This window comes from Acanthopagrus latus, chromosome 13 (genome assembly GCF_904848185.1).
Source record: "Acanthopagrus latus isolate v.2019 chromosome 13, fAcaLat1.1, whole genome shotgun sequence".
NCBI lineage: Eukaryota > Metazoa > Chordata > Actinopteri > Spariformes > Sparidae > Acanthopagrus > Acanthopagrus latus.
This window is the reverse complement of record NC_051051.1, coordinates 17,800,963-17,816,205: the sequence shown is the minus strand read 5'-3', so window position 1 is coordinate 17,816,205 and position 15,243 is coordinate 17,800,963. Positions and strand designations below refer to the sequence as shown.

General features: G+C 42.4%; 1 protein-coding gene across 2 annotated transcripts; it reads left to right on the top strand.

The window, feature by feature from the left end:
- The first annotated feature begins 336 nt into the window (after positions 1 to 336).
- LOC119030976 lies at positions 337 to 2,934 on the top strand. Of its 2 annotated transcripts, none has more exons than XM_037119005.1 (4): positions 337 to 468; positions 638 to 796; positions 1,092 to 1,184; positions 1,422 to 2,934. In XM_037119005.1, the coding sequence occupies exons 1-4, from the start codon at positions 367 to 369 to the stop codon at positions 1,776 to 1,778; spliced, it is 711 nt and encodes a 236-aa protein (XP_036974900.1). In that variant the 5' UTR covers positions 337 to 366; the 3' UTR covers positions 1,779 to 2,934. The 2 variants fall into 2 exon arrangements, with proteins under 2 accessions (XP_036974900.1, XP_036974901.1); XM_037119006.1 differs by having other exon boundaries at positions 363 to 468; positions 648 to 796.
- The last annotated feature ends 12,309 nt before the right edge of the window (positions 2,935 to 15,243 follow it).

Below are 15,243 nucleotides of genomic sequence, written 5' to 3'. Positions count from 1 at the left end.
TACCGTCAAGATGAACACTTCACCACTGTTGCTGCAGCACTGATAGCTAAGCACCCGTGCCTTGCTGAGCCAGGGTCAACCACAGGTTGCTATGGATGGAAGAATAGTTTGAAATTCAAAATGGGTAATCTCCGATCCAAACTTCGCAGATGTGGAATTGCAGATTTGTCAGTCAACAAGAGAACACAGCAGAATCCAGAGGGGGAACCACCTGGAAAAAGCCTGAAGAGACCCAGAAGAAGTGAGACAAACTTCCTGCCAGATTTTCCACAGGGTCAAGATGCATCAACACTTGAAGGCTCTAGACAGCTGCTTGAAAATGAAATGAAGAAAAGGTTCCCAAATGCAGTTCATGTGAATCAGCTGATGAACCAGACCTTCTCATTAAGACGCAAAGAAATTGTGGAAGAGCAGCCCCCTTTGAAACAGATGTTGGAACGATGGCCAGCTCTCTTCAGAAAACAACAGGTAAGCAAGCAAGTATGCTAAATAAATACAGGATGTTTCATGCTAGGGGGAATAGGTTCTACATGATGCAAAATTGTCTGTCCCATTCATAGTTTGTATACGATAATATTGTGGTCAACTCTTAACTTGGTACAAAATGTTTTGTTTGTGTTCTGTTTTGTCCTTGAAGGTCTTTGCAGAATTCACAAGAGTGGCAAGTAAAGATCTTGAATGGGACTTCTTTGAGTCCTTGGACTGCCATACCCCACGTTTCCTTGAGATCTTCAAATCTAAAACTGGAATAATTGGAAGGACACTTAAGGAGATCCTTTCCCAGGTTGAAACAAAGGTAAGCATTCCTTCTCATTTTATATAAGTGCAGGAAATTGTGCAAGTTGTTCCTTTCTGACAGTGTTCTAGTTTCCACACACACATAAATACCCTGCTAACCAGCTACAGACTATGGCACATATTTGCCATACAGACATGAAAGTGATATTGAGCTTATAATCTAGCTCAGCAAGACATGCAAATACGTTTCCTAACATGTCAAACTATTCCTTTAAATAACTTAAGTTGGAAAAATATGATGCAGTTTCTTCAGAAAATGCTCTTCCTTATTTCACTGTTTTTCCCAATTGTAGACCCATGATATCGAAGCCATGAGGACTGCTGTCCTGCGATGTCTTCCAGTTTTCCTCGGGGATGATGGAAGTGATTTTTTCAAAGTCTGTTTTGTAAGTATTGCATATGTAACACACTGAAATCAGACGCTGTAATTTCAGGTGTTATGGGGGGTTTATTTTCATGCAACACACTTACCTATGAACACACAAACAGATAAACACACACCAGTAAAATTGTAGCGAGTATAAACTGCTAAACTGCAGCGACTCAGACCGGACCCCTTGAAGGTTTTGCACTATGAAGCCAAAATGTTCAAATTAGTTTTTAACCTTCCTTTATATCTGCAGGACACTGATACCATCGCAGATGTCACACAAGTTCCTGTTGGGGTCTTGACTGTTATACCTGAAGACAGACAGCAGCCAGGTCCACATGCCCTGCACCTTGAACCCTCCAGCATTGCTATCATACTGGAAGGTAATATCGTCATGGATGACATTGGAAGCCACGCACAAGCTTTTTGTGTTACATTTGGACTAATATACGCTCTTCATTTGGATTATCCAAAAAGACTCAGGAACACCTTTGACTTCATTCAGAGGGTGATGCTCAACCTGGGTGGGCAACCTGAGACCAAAACTTCAGAGCTTGAAAAATGCTCTTTTGCAGTAGGTGGGTGTACTGCTGGCAGATCCTTAAAATAGCAAGGGATCCTGAAGCATATTGATTTGAGTGTTAAACTCATATATTTGCAACTAACCTCTGCAAAGTTAAGTTACAGTCTGTCACAGATGGATGATTTTGGTTACTTGTTATACTTAAGTTTCTATAGTGTCTCAGTCTGTGGGATGGAGGGTTAATCCCATCTTGATTAATCTAAACTAGTTTGTGAAGTTTAGTAAATAAAAGTTTGACTGAATGTAAGTGGCATTAGCAGTCTTCTGAAGAGCAGAGTCATTTTGAGAAGTCAGACTCAGGGAATGAGTCAGATGATTGCAAAAAACCTCCTTGTGTACTTATCCAAATGTTTGTTTTAAAATGTTGGGACACACCACCCCTAAATGTTAAAGATGTTACAGAAAGATTTGATGGCAGTGAGCCTTAACTACCAGTTAAGTTGTACTATAGATGCACCAATTTTCTGTCCTTGTGAAAAAATATTGAATTTATTTGTTGAATTGTTTGGATTTGCTTAAATCATCTTGCGTTCTAGATAACTCAGACCATACCAGCATTAATACACCTAGTTTGATAGTGACCCCAAAATTTTTAGGGATACTTCTACTGCAAGTTGTTAATGTCGATGGAGCTTTGGGGAATTCAAATACCCAGATTGCCTGTATAAATCCACCTATTTTTGCATTTTGTTTTGTTTATTGCATTTCAAGTATATGCATTGTTTGTGGTTCATTTAACTTGAAAGCTGGCTGAAGCTTAATTGAATATTGGTATTGTGATAAAAGGAGCCTTGTTGTAGTCTTAAGTAATGTCAGAGAAGGTTTCTACATTTGTTTAGAAAAACTTGCTTATAAAAGATTATTTTACAAGGCTTACATTTTTGTTTTTATGGTGAAATATCATTTGTTTCCACAAACAGTGGCCTTGGCTTAAGGTGCACAGCATTACATTTTGTTCAAATAATAAAAGCCTGCAAACTTATCATTCTTTGTTCTGCTTACTTGATTTTTTTAGTGCAATCGGTTTCCTAGATTCTACTGAGTAAACACAACTGTACAGTTAAGTAAGACTAACTTGGCTTACTTAAGTTGGTAACACTTAGAAAGATCAAGCTCATTATACTTACTATTTTTAAGTTTAAACAACTTAATAAAATTAAGTAAACACAACTGCTCAGTTAAGTCAGACTAACTTGGTTTACTTAAGTTGGTAACACTTAGAAAGATCAAGTTCATTATAGTTTCTATTTTTAAGTTTAAATAACTTCACAAAATTAAGTAAATACAATTAGATTTGAAGTAAACTTAACAAGTAGATATGAAGTAAACTTAACTTCAGACTGTTAGTTATATTTACTTACCTTCTTTAGTGCAATCGGTTTCCTAGATTCTTTTAAGTAAGCTCAACTTGTCACATTTTAGAGTGTATTGGTGAGCTTACTAATGCAGTCCGTGAGCTCACTACACAGAACCTCAGCTCAGGAAGTGGTATCAAGAGTAACAGACCCAAAGCCCAGCCTAGGTACACCAGTGATGGTCAGCCAATCTGTTTGCGCTGCGAGGGGGTGGGGCATATGGCTAGGCAATGCACTACACCACGTCAGCCAGGGAACAAGCCTAATGTTACACCTTCTGTTGCGGTACAGGGAAACGAGAGCCCTCCATTGCCATGAGCCGGGCAATGCGAGGCAAGTCAGAAGGCTCTGCAGACACCTTAACTAAAGAGCGGTTCTTAAAAAATGCTGTCGGTGAGTGCCCTGAGGTCGACATCCGAATAGATGGTGTCCCTCTTAGATGTTTGTTGGACACAGGAAGTCATGTTAGCACTTTGACAGAGAGTTTCTTCAGAGACCACCTGCATGGAGAAGAAGATGACATGCACTGCACTGCTAAATGGCTTAAATTAACAGCTGCAAACAAATTACCACTGCCGTACTTAGGGTACGTTGAGCTTGACATACAGGTGATGGGACTCACTATTCCAGAGTGTGGTTTCCTCATAATCAAAGATGATGACCCAAATGAGCCGGACCCCTCTCTGCATGGCATCATTGGAATGAATATTGCTAAGCGTTGCAGGCAGTTAATGCTCTCAGAGGTTGACACAACGCTAAGGGGTGAGCTGGACTCTGTCTGGAGAGAGGCTTTTTCAGAGGCTTTTTGCAGAGCTCATTGAGAAGATGTCTATGGCTCGTGTCGCGAGCAAACACAAAGTGCATGTACCTGCTTCGTCCGTTGCCACTGTCTATGCAAGGGGCCGTAAGACTCATACTGAGGGTGGGACCATCATGTTGCTTGAGCCAGGGAACACTCCGCTTCCTGGTGGATTGATAGTTGTTCCTACAGTGATATCATCCAACAATGACATTTTCCCAGTTCGAGTGATCAATTTTTCACCCGAAGATGTTTGGCTCTCCCCGAAGACTAGGCTTGGTGTTCTTAGCCAGTGCCAGTGTGTTGAGGGTGACCCCTACGAGGTAAAGTTTCAACGTATCTCTGCCAACCATGAGGAAGTGGTAATTAACCGGAAAGACGATCAGGGATCTGGCAGTGACACACAGACTTTACTTGACCGCTTGCACTTAGGGGGTACACCAGAGCAACAAGCAGAGCTAGGGGCAGTTCTGATGAAGTACGCTGATGTGTTTGCTGCTAATGATGAGGATCTGGGATTTACTGATCGAGTGAAGCATGAAATTCCACTAGTTGATGAAACGCCAGTCTCCCAGCCTTACCGCCGTATTCCACCCAATCAATAAAGAGAGGTTAAAGAGCACATTTCTGCACTGTTGAGAAAGGGAGTGATTCAGGAGAGTTCAAGCTCCTATGCTTCACCAATCGTTCTGGTGCGCAAGCCAGATGGAAGTTTGAGGCTGTGTGTTGATTACAGGAGGCTGAATTCAAAAACCAGGCGTGATGCATTTCCCCTCCCGCGCATCGACGAGAGTCTGGATGCCCTGAGTGGTGCGGCTTTCTTCTCAACCATTGATCTCGCCAGTGGATACCACCAGGTTGTGATGCACGAGAAAGATCGGCACAAGACCGCGTTCACAACGCCTTTTGGACTATATGAGTACTTACGGATGCCCTTCGGCTTATGTAATGCCCCTGCGACTTTTCAACGCTTGATGCAGGCCACGATGAGTGATTTGGCCTTCCAGATTGTGTTGGTTTACTTAGATGACCTACTTGTGTTTTCTCCAACCTTCCAGGATCATCTGGTGAGACTGGAGACGGTACTGAGGAGGTTGAGGGAGACTGGACTGAAAGTGAAAGTGGAGAAATGCCATTTCCTCCAACCTGAGGTTAGGTTCCTTGGCCACCAGGTGTCAGCACGGGGTATAAGTACCGATCCAGAGAAGATAAATGCAGTAAAAATGTGGCCTACCCCTAGCACTGTGAAAGAGCTCAGATCATTCTTGGGTTTTTGCAGTTACTATAGGAGGTTTATAGAGGGGTTTTCACAGATTGCAGGGCCCCTCCATGATGTTGTAACTGCCTGTGTCAAGGAGAGTAGCCAGGTCAGAGCTAATCAGTTATTCAGGTCTTTGTGGACACCAGAATGTCTGCGAGCTTTTGAACATTTGAAAGAAAAGCTAACCAGTGCTCCCACACTAGGCTATGCAGATTTCACTCTTCCTTTTATACTAGAGACTGATGCGAGCAGCCTGGGTTTAGGGGCGGTCCTGTATCAGGAACAAGGGGGAAGGAAGACAGTCATAGCCTATGCCAGTAGGAGGCTCAGAGGGGCAGAAAAAAATGACCAGAATTATAGCAGCATGAAACTGGAGCTCCTGGCCTTAAAGTGGGCAGTCACCAAGAAATTCAGGAGTTACCTTTTGGGGTCAAAGTTCACTATCCTCACAGATAATAACCCCCTGTGCCACCTCTCCACTGCCAGTCTAGGAGCCATCCAACAGCGGTGGGTTGCACAGCTGGCCGTGTTTGATTTTGATGTAAAGTACCGCCCTGGTCGGTGTAATACTGCTGCCGATGCTCTTTCCCGGCGACCAGCAAATGGTGAACCAGAACCCAACAGTGACGATGCAGAGTATGATGGGTGTGTAGCCATCTGTAACACTCTCCGGCCAGGCACGGCCATGGACTGTGATCTAGTGACAGCAGGGGTTGAGTGTGGTAGGCTCAGACAGTTAGGTGCGTCTGAGATCAGTGAGACAGTGCCTACTGAGGTGATTCAGGATAACACACCCACACTCCCCGGATATTCCAAGGCCGAGCTCCAGAGGTTTCAAGAGGCTGATTCAGTGCTCGGAGTTTTAAAAGGCTTCTGGAATAAACAGAGAAAACCAACCTACCAGGAAAAGAGAGATCTGACAAAGCCAGTTCACTCATTGTTAAAGCAGTGGTCTCGACTACAAGAGAGAGATGGACTTTTGTACAGAGTGATCGAAGACACTCACACTGGAACCTGCCATCAGCTGCTTCTGCCGGACTGCCTCAAAGAACAGGTTCTCAGGAGTGTGCACGACCAAATGGGGCATCAGGGGATAGAGAGGACGTTGGGTCTGTTGAGACAGAGATGTTTTTGGGTTGGGATGCATGTTGATGTTGAGCAGTGGGTGAAACGATGTCAAAGATGTGTGTTAACTAAGATGCCGCAACCGAAGATCCAGGCACCACAGACTCCATTCTTGGCCACTCGCCCACTTGAAGTGGTTGCTGTAGACTACACAACACTGGAACATGCCGCAGATGGTCGTGAAAATGTACTTGTTGTGACAGATGTGTTCACTAAGTTCAGCCAGGCTTTTGCCACGCGAGATCAGAAGGCGGACACCACTGCCAAAGTCATCCTGAAGGAGTGGTTTCTGAAATACGGAGTACCAGAGCGTCTGCACTCCGATCAAGGCAGGAATTTTGAAAGTGCTGTGGTTGCTGAACTATGTAGATTGTATGGAGTGAAGAAAACCCGAACAACACCGCATCACCCTCAGGGGAACCCCCAGTGTGAACGGTTCAACCGCACCCTACATGACCTTTTGCGTACACTTCCCCCTGAGAAAAAACGGCGTTGGCCTGAACACCTGTCAGAGTTAGTGTACGCATATAATGTCACACCGCACTCGACCACAGGGTATTCACCCTATTATCTGTTGTTTGGAGTTCATCCTCATCTTCCAGTTGATGCGCTGGTGGGCCACGAGCAGGAGAAGGGCGATAGTCCAGACTGGCTAGCTGTACATCAGGAGCGACTCCAGGACGCACACGCCAGAGCGAGAGAATGTGCTGAGTGGAAGGCTGAGGAGAGGACAGCTCAGAGGCAGGTGTATTGTCCGCCTGTTGAGGTGGGACAGTTGGTGTATCTCCGCCATCGCCCACCAGGGAGGAACAAGATCCAAGATGCTTGGTCAGCCACGGCACACAAGATTGTTGAGATCCAAGGGACCACGTACACAGTGGAACCCCTAGAGGGTGGGCCCGTAAAGAGGGTGCATAGGTCTAACCTGCGACCATGTGTGGGGCCGGTGCCAGTGCCGAGGCAACGTCACTATTCAGCCACTCCCGAGGATGAACCTGCCCCAAGCCTGGAGTCAGAGACGGAGTACATGGAGCCGGAGTTCATTTTGGAAGAGAGAGTGACATGTCCAGCGGCTGAGCAGTCTACAACTCAGGAATTGGAGAAAGTGGATCCAATCATCGTGGAGACAGAACACCATTCAGATGAGGAGCCTGAGAGTATGATGGAGGATGAAGATGGACTTGAGCTAGAGATGAGTGACGTGCCGGGAGAAGGCTTGGAGACAGCACCGCTGTCAGAGACTCCCTCAACACCTGCAGAGAGGCCGGAGGAGAGGCCTGTACCTGCTCCAAGGAGGAGAAAAGAGGGACCTTCCAGGGGTGACACACCTGTTCCCTCTCCGAGGAGGAGTCAGAGAGCAACTGCTGGGAAGAACAGAAACCCTTTTAACTTACCTTTGTCTGCATGCAATGCGATATCCTTTAGCCCAGACTCACTGTCTCAGGTGTTAGCAGGCATGGTTCTTTATTCATCACAACTGAAAGGGGTTTTGGATAGATACGTCACCGAGGACGTTGACGTGTAGCAGGGGAGAATGTAGCCAAGTGGACAGGAGTTACTGGGTTTTTTTGTATGTGCTGTGCCTAATGGGATGTGTAGTTTCACTTTCGGGCCTGGTGGGAGATCTCGCAAGAATGACGAAATCACATGAGACTTCATGCGCGCGAACAGCAGTCTCCTCAGCGTGGGCAATGGTGAAGTGTGTATTCCTTGTGTGTATGAAGAGAAACGGATAAATCCGGTAACACAGAGAGAATACTTGTTGCAGTTAAAGAATTAGAGTGAGACCGAGCCGACAGACTGACGTTGGTGACCAGAAACTTCACGTTTATTTGTCGTCGGTAAAGAGTGTGTTTATATTGTGTCCACTGCACCGGGAATAAAACTAGAGGACCACGGGTCAGCGTAAGTGGCCGCATATACGTTTCCAAAATGTTAATTAAGATTATTTCATTGTCAAACTTTTGTTTATGATATGCATGTTATCACCCATGTAGAGGGGAGATAGAGAGCTGCGTGTGTTACATCCAGGAGAGGGGTGAGGCTCTCAAGCTACAAGCTAGGAAAAGAGTAAGTGAGCACATGATTTTGTTTTGTGATTAAAGTGTATTATGAGTTGATTTAAGAGTACTACAAAAATATATGTTATAAAAGGGATGTATAAATATTTACATATGAGTTCATTCATGATGTTTAGAGTTAATTCATGGTGTACATTAAGTTAATTCATGAAGTATATATGAGTTAAAAACTGATGTGTACTGTAAAATGTGTTAAAATGAGAAGTGTGGCTGAGAAATGTATTAATGTATGTTTATTCTCTGTTTACATAGAAATACAGCCACTGCTGTTGTCTGTTTTGTACTGACAGTTATAAATTAAGTCAGAAGTCAGAAAGGAAAAGAAACAGGATTTTATTTCTATTTTTATTATTTGATTGTTATAAACATCTGTCTCAAAATTAGCAAATTAATGCTGTCCTCTAAGATCCTCTAAAATACATTTCAGTGTGTCCGATCTTATCCTTTATGATCCGGCTACGGATAAATAAGTATCGCTTTGAAGATATAAGCATGTGTGCACATTTTCTTTCGATAAAGCTCGCTGTTAAACATACAATGAGGTAACGCGTGTAATGTAGATTTTGCTTGAAGACAGGTTATAGCACAGGATAATTATGGGAAATATTGTTCGGGGACCCGGACGGGAATCTCTAGCGGGCCGGATTTGGCCTGCGGGCCGCCAGTTGATGTTGACAGATCTAGACCTTCAATACAGAAATACAGCCTAATATCATTTTTCTTTATGGGACGCCCACATCTCAAGAGGAAAAAAATACATAAATACATAGATAGAAAGAAAGAAAGAAATGATTAAAATCAAAGGACTAAATACATAAAAATCATATCACCCCCAAATATTCGGGCTAAGTACTCAGTGCCTGTTATACGTCCGCCAAATTTAGTTGATTTATTCTTTTCCATGGCGGCAATTTTTTCCATGTTCAAATAATAAGACATTTCTCTTTTCCAGTGTAGTAATGTGGGAGGCTGTGTAGATTTCCAATGTTTAAGGATCAGTTTCTTAATACAATTGATGAAAAAAGAATAATCTAACTCAATGGGTACCTCACTGTGTTCTGTGACATATCTTGGAGCACGCAAACTGATGGATTAAAGTTAAATCTGACCTTGAATATGTCCGATAGCCAATTGTCTATATCAACCCAGATCCTCTGAATTTTGCCTCAGTCTCAAAATACATGGATTAATGAATCTTAAGTTCCACATTTAAAGCAGTTTTCTGATTTGTGTGGATTGTATTTATGCACTTTATCCCTTGTGCAGTAGGTTCTGTACCTTATCTTATATTGAATAAAATGTAGATTCTCATTAACAGTAATATCTCTTGTTAAATTCCAACAATCCCTCCATCTTACATCAGTATCCTCTTGTTTTAAATCTTCCACAAATGTATTCTTGACTGTAACAAATTATCTACAGAATACAATTTCTACAAGAGCCTGTAGACTTTACCTGTTAAATGATCACCTGATTCTGAATCAAATATAACATCTTCTAAATTACTCTGCTGTCCGAATGACTGTAAATCCAAAGTTTGAAATATGAGTTGCATATACCTAAGAAATTCTCTATGAGATAAACCAAATTTCTTTTTTAGCCCATGAACTGAGTGTGTTTCCATGCATGAAATCATTTATAGTTTCTATCCCACTAACTCTCCATGTAGGCCAGCTTAATGGTAAATTTTGAAGAGCAGTCCCAGGATTGTTCCATAAGGAAATACTTCTGGGGACTGATATTGACTCTGAATACCTTCCATTACTCTCCATGTTGTTGCTAAAGTTCTTACTACAAAAATAACAGAGCTGTTTTTATCATTTGAAAATATGTATAACTAAAGGTTTTGAGGATAAACTTGTGCATTTTCCACTTGGATCCACTGCTCCTCTATTGTGTTTTTGATTATGTGACATAAGCAAAATGCTTTAGAAGCAAGATAATATAGTTCTAAGTCCGGGAGTGTAATCCCCTTTCCAACTTTGGAGGATGTAGAGCATTTTTGGCCGGCTGTCATAATTTAATCAAAAAGTATATTTACTTGACACTGGGCTAATCCAATGAAATCTCTCAGCCCTCCTCTTTTTTTAATTTACATTTTTTCGAAGAGCACAATTTAGAGCCCATTGGTCCATCTTCACTGGACTGAACCAATCAGGATATAATACAAAAGCGCCCCCACCCCCTCTCTGCGCCTCTCTTCTACTAGTTTCAAAGTGTTGAGTGAGGAGTGGCAACATGGAGCAACCACAGAGAAAGAAATTGGGTGCGGAGAAGTTGCGTGATAAGAGATTGAAGCTGCAATGTGCAAAGATCACAGACATGTTCGCTGGAGGTGCTGTTGTAGCCTCCACGTCCTCTGAGACAGCAGTGATCCAGCAACAGCAGGTTGAAGGTGAAGACAGCAGCAGCGGGAAGGACAGGAGCAGCCAGAGATGGAGGCTGACTGACAGGGACAGTGTAGTACAGTAAGCAGGTAGTAACGTTAGGAGGGGGTACCCTCTGCGTCGATTGCCAACGTAGAGGGTCATCTGATAGATTTGAACGCAAATCCCTCATCGGTGGATTTTAGGGCAAGGGGGTTAGCTAAGGTGCAACTTGCCTGCGCTGGAAGTTTCGGTTTCAGGTGATGCATTTTGTGTTCAAGATGTTTATCTTGACTTGTATTTTTTTATTTTTTATTTTATTGAGCTCCTGAGTATGTGAAATCCATCCATCCATCCATCATCTGTACACATTATATGTACGCCGCTTAATCCTCTGCAGGGTCGCGGGGGGGGCTGGAGCCTATCCCAGCTGACTTAGGGCGAAGGCAGGGGACACCCTGGACAGGTCGCCAGTCTATCGCAGGGCTACACATAGAGACAAACAACCACACTCTCATTCACACCTACGGACAATTTAGAATCAATTAACCTCAGTATGTTTTTGGACTGTGGGAGGAAGCCGGAGTACCCCGTGAAAACCCACGCTTGCACAGGGAGAACATACAAACTCCACACAGAAAGATCCCAGGCATCCCAACCGGGACGCGAACCGGCGATCTTCTAGCTGTGAGGCAGCAGTGCTAGCCACTGGGCCACTGTGCAGCCCTATGTGAAATCGGATAACAAATAAATAAATATTTAATAAGAAGACGCATTTTCATTCAGGCATTCATTTATCGTGCACGGTGCATCACGTTGGCCAACTACTTTAACAGTGATACATCATTGTATGCGACGCCTCGTAGGACAAGTGCATTTTCCGACATCCTGTGTAAGTATTGCCTGATATCTTGAATTAGAAATTAAACAGCATGCCCTGGGGGACTTCCGGTTATGGCGAGGTTCTAGGTAGCCACGACTTTTTGACCTCTGCTGCTAACTTGTAAAAAATCCTACAAAAGTAACCAGAACTTGATTTAAACTTAAGCAACGCAAATATAAGAGTACATGGAAGTAAAAATGCCACCAAAGAGCAACAAAAAAGACAAGCAGAAGCCACGACAGGAAGACAAACAGAAGTGAGCGACGCCATGTCACTCAGCATGACGGAGGATGGCGAGGAAGAAGATGGTGAAACATGTAATTCAGGCGAGAAAACTAATGAAGATATCATGAAAGCCATAATTTTCTCGAAAAGTTGTCTTTGCAAGAAAATCGACGTTGTGCAACTAACAATAACTGATGTGAAAAAGCATGTGCAGGAATGCACGGGGCACATCGCACAAGCTGAGCAACAGATTTCGGATGCTGAGGATAATGTTAATGAGCTATTAACTAAAGTCAGCACACTGGAAAACACCGTGAAAACTCTAACTGATAAAGTTGATGACTTGGAATGTAGAAGCAGACGCAACAACGTGAGATTGGTGGGCCTGCCGGAGAAAGCAGGGGGCCAAAATGCTGCAACATTTCTGGAAAGGTGGTTGCTGGAGGCTCTGGGGCTGGAGCCGCGGGAGGCTCCGGTAATTGAACGGGCGCACAGAATCGGTACCCTTCCTTCTAACCCAAGCGTGGGACGTCCAAGGACTCACATAATGAAAGTATTGAATTTCAGAGATAAGGAGCGAGTGCTGAAGGCAGCACGAATAAAAGGGAAAATCCTATATGGCATCGTGGAAGTTCGCCTTCATCCGGACCTTTCTGCTGGAGTGCACAAAATGCAGCGCAGCTACGATGAGGTGCGAAAGAAACTGCATGAGAAGGGGATCAATAAGCACAGGATCATCTTCAAAGTGGAAGATATGTGCAGAAAAGACAATGTATTTATGTCCTTTTCAGAAATATCAACTAAATATAACATCCTAAAAACTCATTTCTTTGAATACCTTCAAATTAGGAATTTTAAATCGTCATCTCAGCACTATTAATTGGACATACCTATTACTTCCTCATTAAAGACACCAATTACGGGACATTGTTATGGTAAAGGTTTAATTTCATCCCTGTAGGATTTGCTCATATCCGGGTCTGACGAATCTTCAAATCATAAGTTGAGACAGTGGAATGAAGATATAGGTGATGAAATATCACTAATAAACTGGAAAGGGGCATGTATGAAGGCTCAGAAACAAACAATTAACAGCAACATGAAACTTTCAGTATAAATGGCTGATGCGCACATACATACCCCAGTCAAATTGCATAAGTTTAATGATAACATCCCTGGTACATGTATTAAGTGCAATGAAGCAAGAGGAACGCTATACCACTGCGTTTGGGAATGTGTGAAAGTGAAATCCTTCTGGCAAGATATTATTAATATGATCAATCAAATATTAGTGAAGAAATTACCACTGGACCCCAAGCTTTTTCTTTTGGGTATATATCCAGCTATCCCACAATTACAAAGTAAAGAATCTAGATTTGTAGATATGTGTATATTACAAGCTAAACATATTATTTCCCTTAATTGGAAAAATGTTGATGGACCAAGAATTGGCAGGTGGATTAAAGAGATGGCATCAAACATGACAATGGAAAGGATAACATTCATTGTTAGACAGAAGCAACATGTTTTTGATGACATCTGGAGACCTTTTATATGTTTTTTAAGACAGGATGCCAATGTTGGTAACATGCTACAGCAGGGGGAGGCTCTGAGAAAGTAGAATGTCCACATGGTGTAATAATATTTCCTGAACAATGCCCTTGAGATGCATCAATGTTATAACTGTTTCCAATATTTATCTGTTTATTTAATCAAAGTGAGTATGGGCATGTATGTATATGTATATGTATATGTATATGTATATGTATATGTATATGTATCTGGGTCTATGTAGGCATGTATATACATTTTGTGTGTGTTTATTTATTTATCTTTTTTATTTATTTTCCTATGTATTTATTCATTTATTCTTTATTCTTATTGTTTTAACACTGCTCTCTTATACTTATTTGGTGAGGGGAAGAGGGGATGGGAGGGAGAACAGGGAGAAAAGTTTGCTTTGCTGCATGTAATAGCGACATGTTTTTTGACTTACTGTAATTTGCAAACAAAAAACTAATAAATACATTTGTAGATTAAAAAAAAACAGCATGCCCTGTTCAAAAGCAAGCAAATTATGCTGTAAAGTTGTTGCCAGTTGTAGTTGTGTTTGTTGGTAATGTTTGAGTGCACTGTATGCGATTTCAGAGGTTAGAGACACCATAAAACAACCTCTTTTTGCGGCAGATGCAATTTGCTATAAAAGGTGTTGCACATAGTAAGCTAGGAGTCATCCAGGAGAAACAACCAATTAGCAGCATTTTAAAACAAAAAAAGAAACTTTTAAGAGCCACGTTTGTCTAGCATCCTGTCAGTCCTTCTCTGCTTTTGTATTGTTCTCTCTCTCTCTCTCTCTCTCTCTCTCTCTCTCTCTCTCTCTCTCTCTCTCTCTCTCTCTCTCCCCATCCCTCCCTTTGCAATGTCTGATCCTGATCCTGAGCCGAACCGGCTCCTGAAGGAGACGAGGGACCTTGTTGATCAGACTGACTATCAGGCTCACCTCCAAAACCTCCAGCAGCGGAGGCAGAAACATCTACCAGTCAGCCTTCCACCAGCCATTCCGCAAACAGCAAGCAAGGTGTTAGGATGGATTAAGAGGGACATTGAGGGAAACATTATTAATGGCAGGCCTAGATCTTCCTGAAAACAAGCAGTTCAGATTTGTTTTACACTATTTTAATTAAAATATAGACTTTATCTCCAAATCTAGTTAATCTTGGAATGGTATACAACATGATCACAAGTCTTGGGTCTTGAATCTTCCGACTCTAGCTGTGACTGGGACCTGCCGTAGCAAAAAAGCTTTTTACACTTAATGACACAATTTTTTAGTGGCTTAATTTCCTTGATGCGAGGCACAGATATGTAATGATAACCTCACATATGTTCTGATTTAGACCCAAGACTCCGACTGTTTGTGTTTCGCTGAAGGGGTTTTGGCTGACTAACTGCCCGGTTTCTTGCCCCCCAACATCTTCTACAACTTTACCGATTCAGTAAATAAGTTTGTGTAACCTGACTAAATATCAAGATTGAGGGATAGTTAGTAGGAGCCCTGGTGCCCTCCGACCATTGCGTCGGTAGGTCACTTCCAAGGTATATGTAGTTTTCACAACTGGGCAGGCTACCTGCACCCCTGAACCAGACACTCAGCTACTGTATGTATAACAGACTGTATTATGGATTTATAAACACGTTCACTTCACAAAATAATTTGTCAGGTTTTACAGATAACAGCAGTTCCTTGTACAGCAGATTGTCTATATTGAAGGAATTTAAGAAAAAAAATCTTAAATAGTTGTGTCAAATGTAGCCATACACACTACACACATGCAGACAAATAAATGTACTTTTATTTTAAAAAACAATAGAAAAGTCCAGTACTGTAGATTCATAC

What these genes read in the sequence shown, in the direction of transcription:
- LOC119030976 (XM_037119005.1), top strand. Translation starts at nt 367, where the DNA reads ATGAACCAGACCTTCTCATTAAGACGCAAAGAAATTGTGGAAGAGCAG. An exon ending in CTCTCTTCAGAAAACAACAG is followed by an intron (nt 469 to 637) that starts GTAAGCAAGCAA and finishes TTGTCCTTGAAG; the next exon opens with GTCTTTGCAGAATTCACAAG. An exon ending in ATTTTTTCAAAGTCTGTTTT is followed by an intron (nt 1,185 to 1,421) that starts GTAAGTATTGCA and finishes TTATATCTGCAG; the next exon opens with GACACTGATACCATCGCAGA.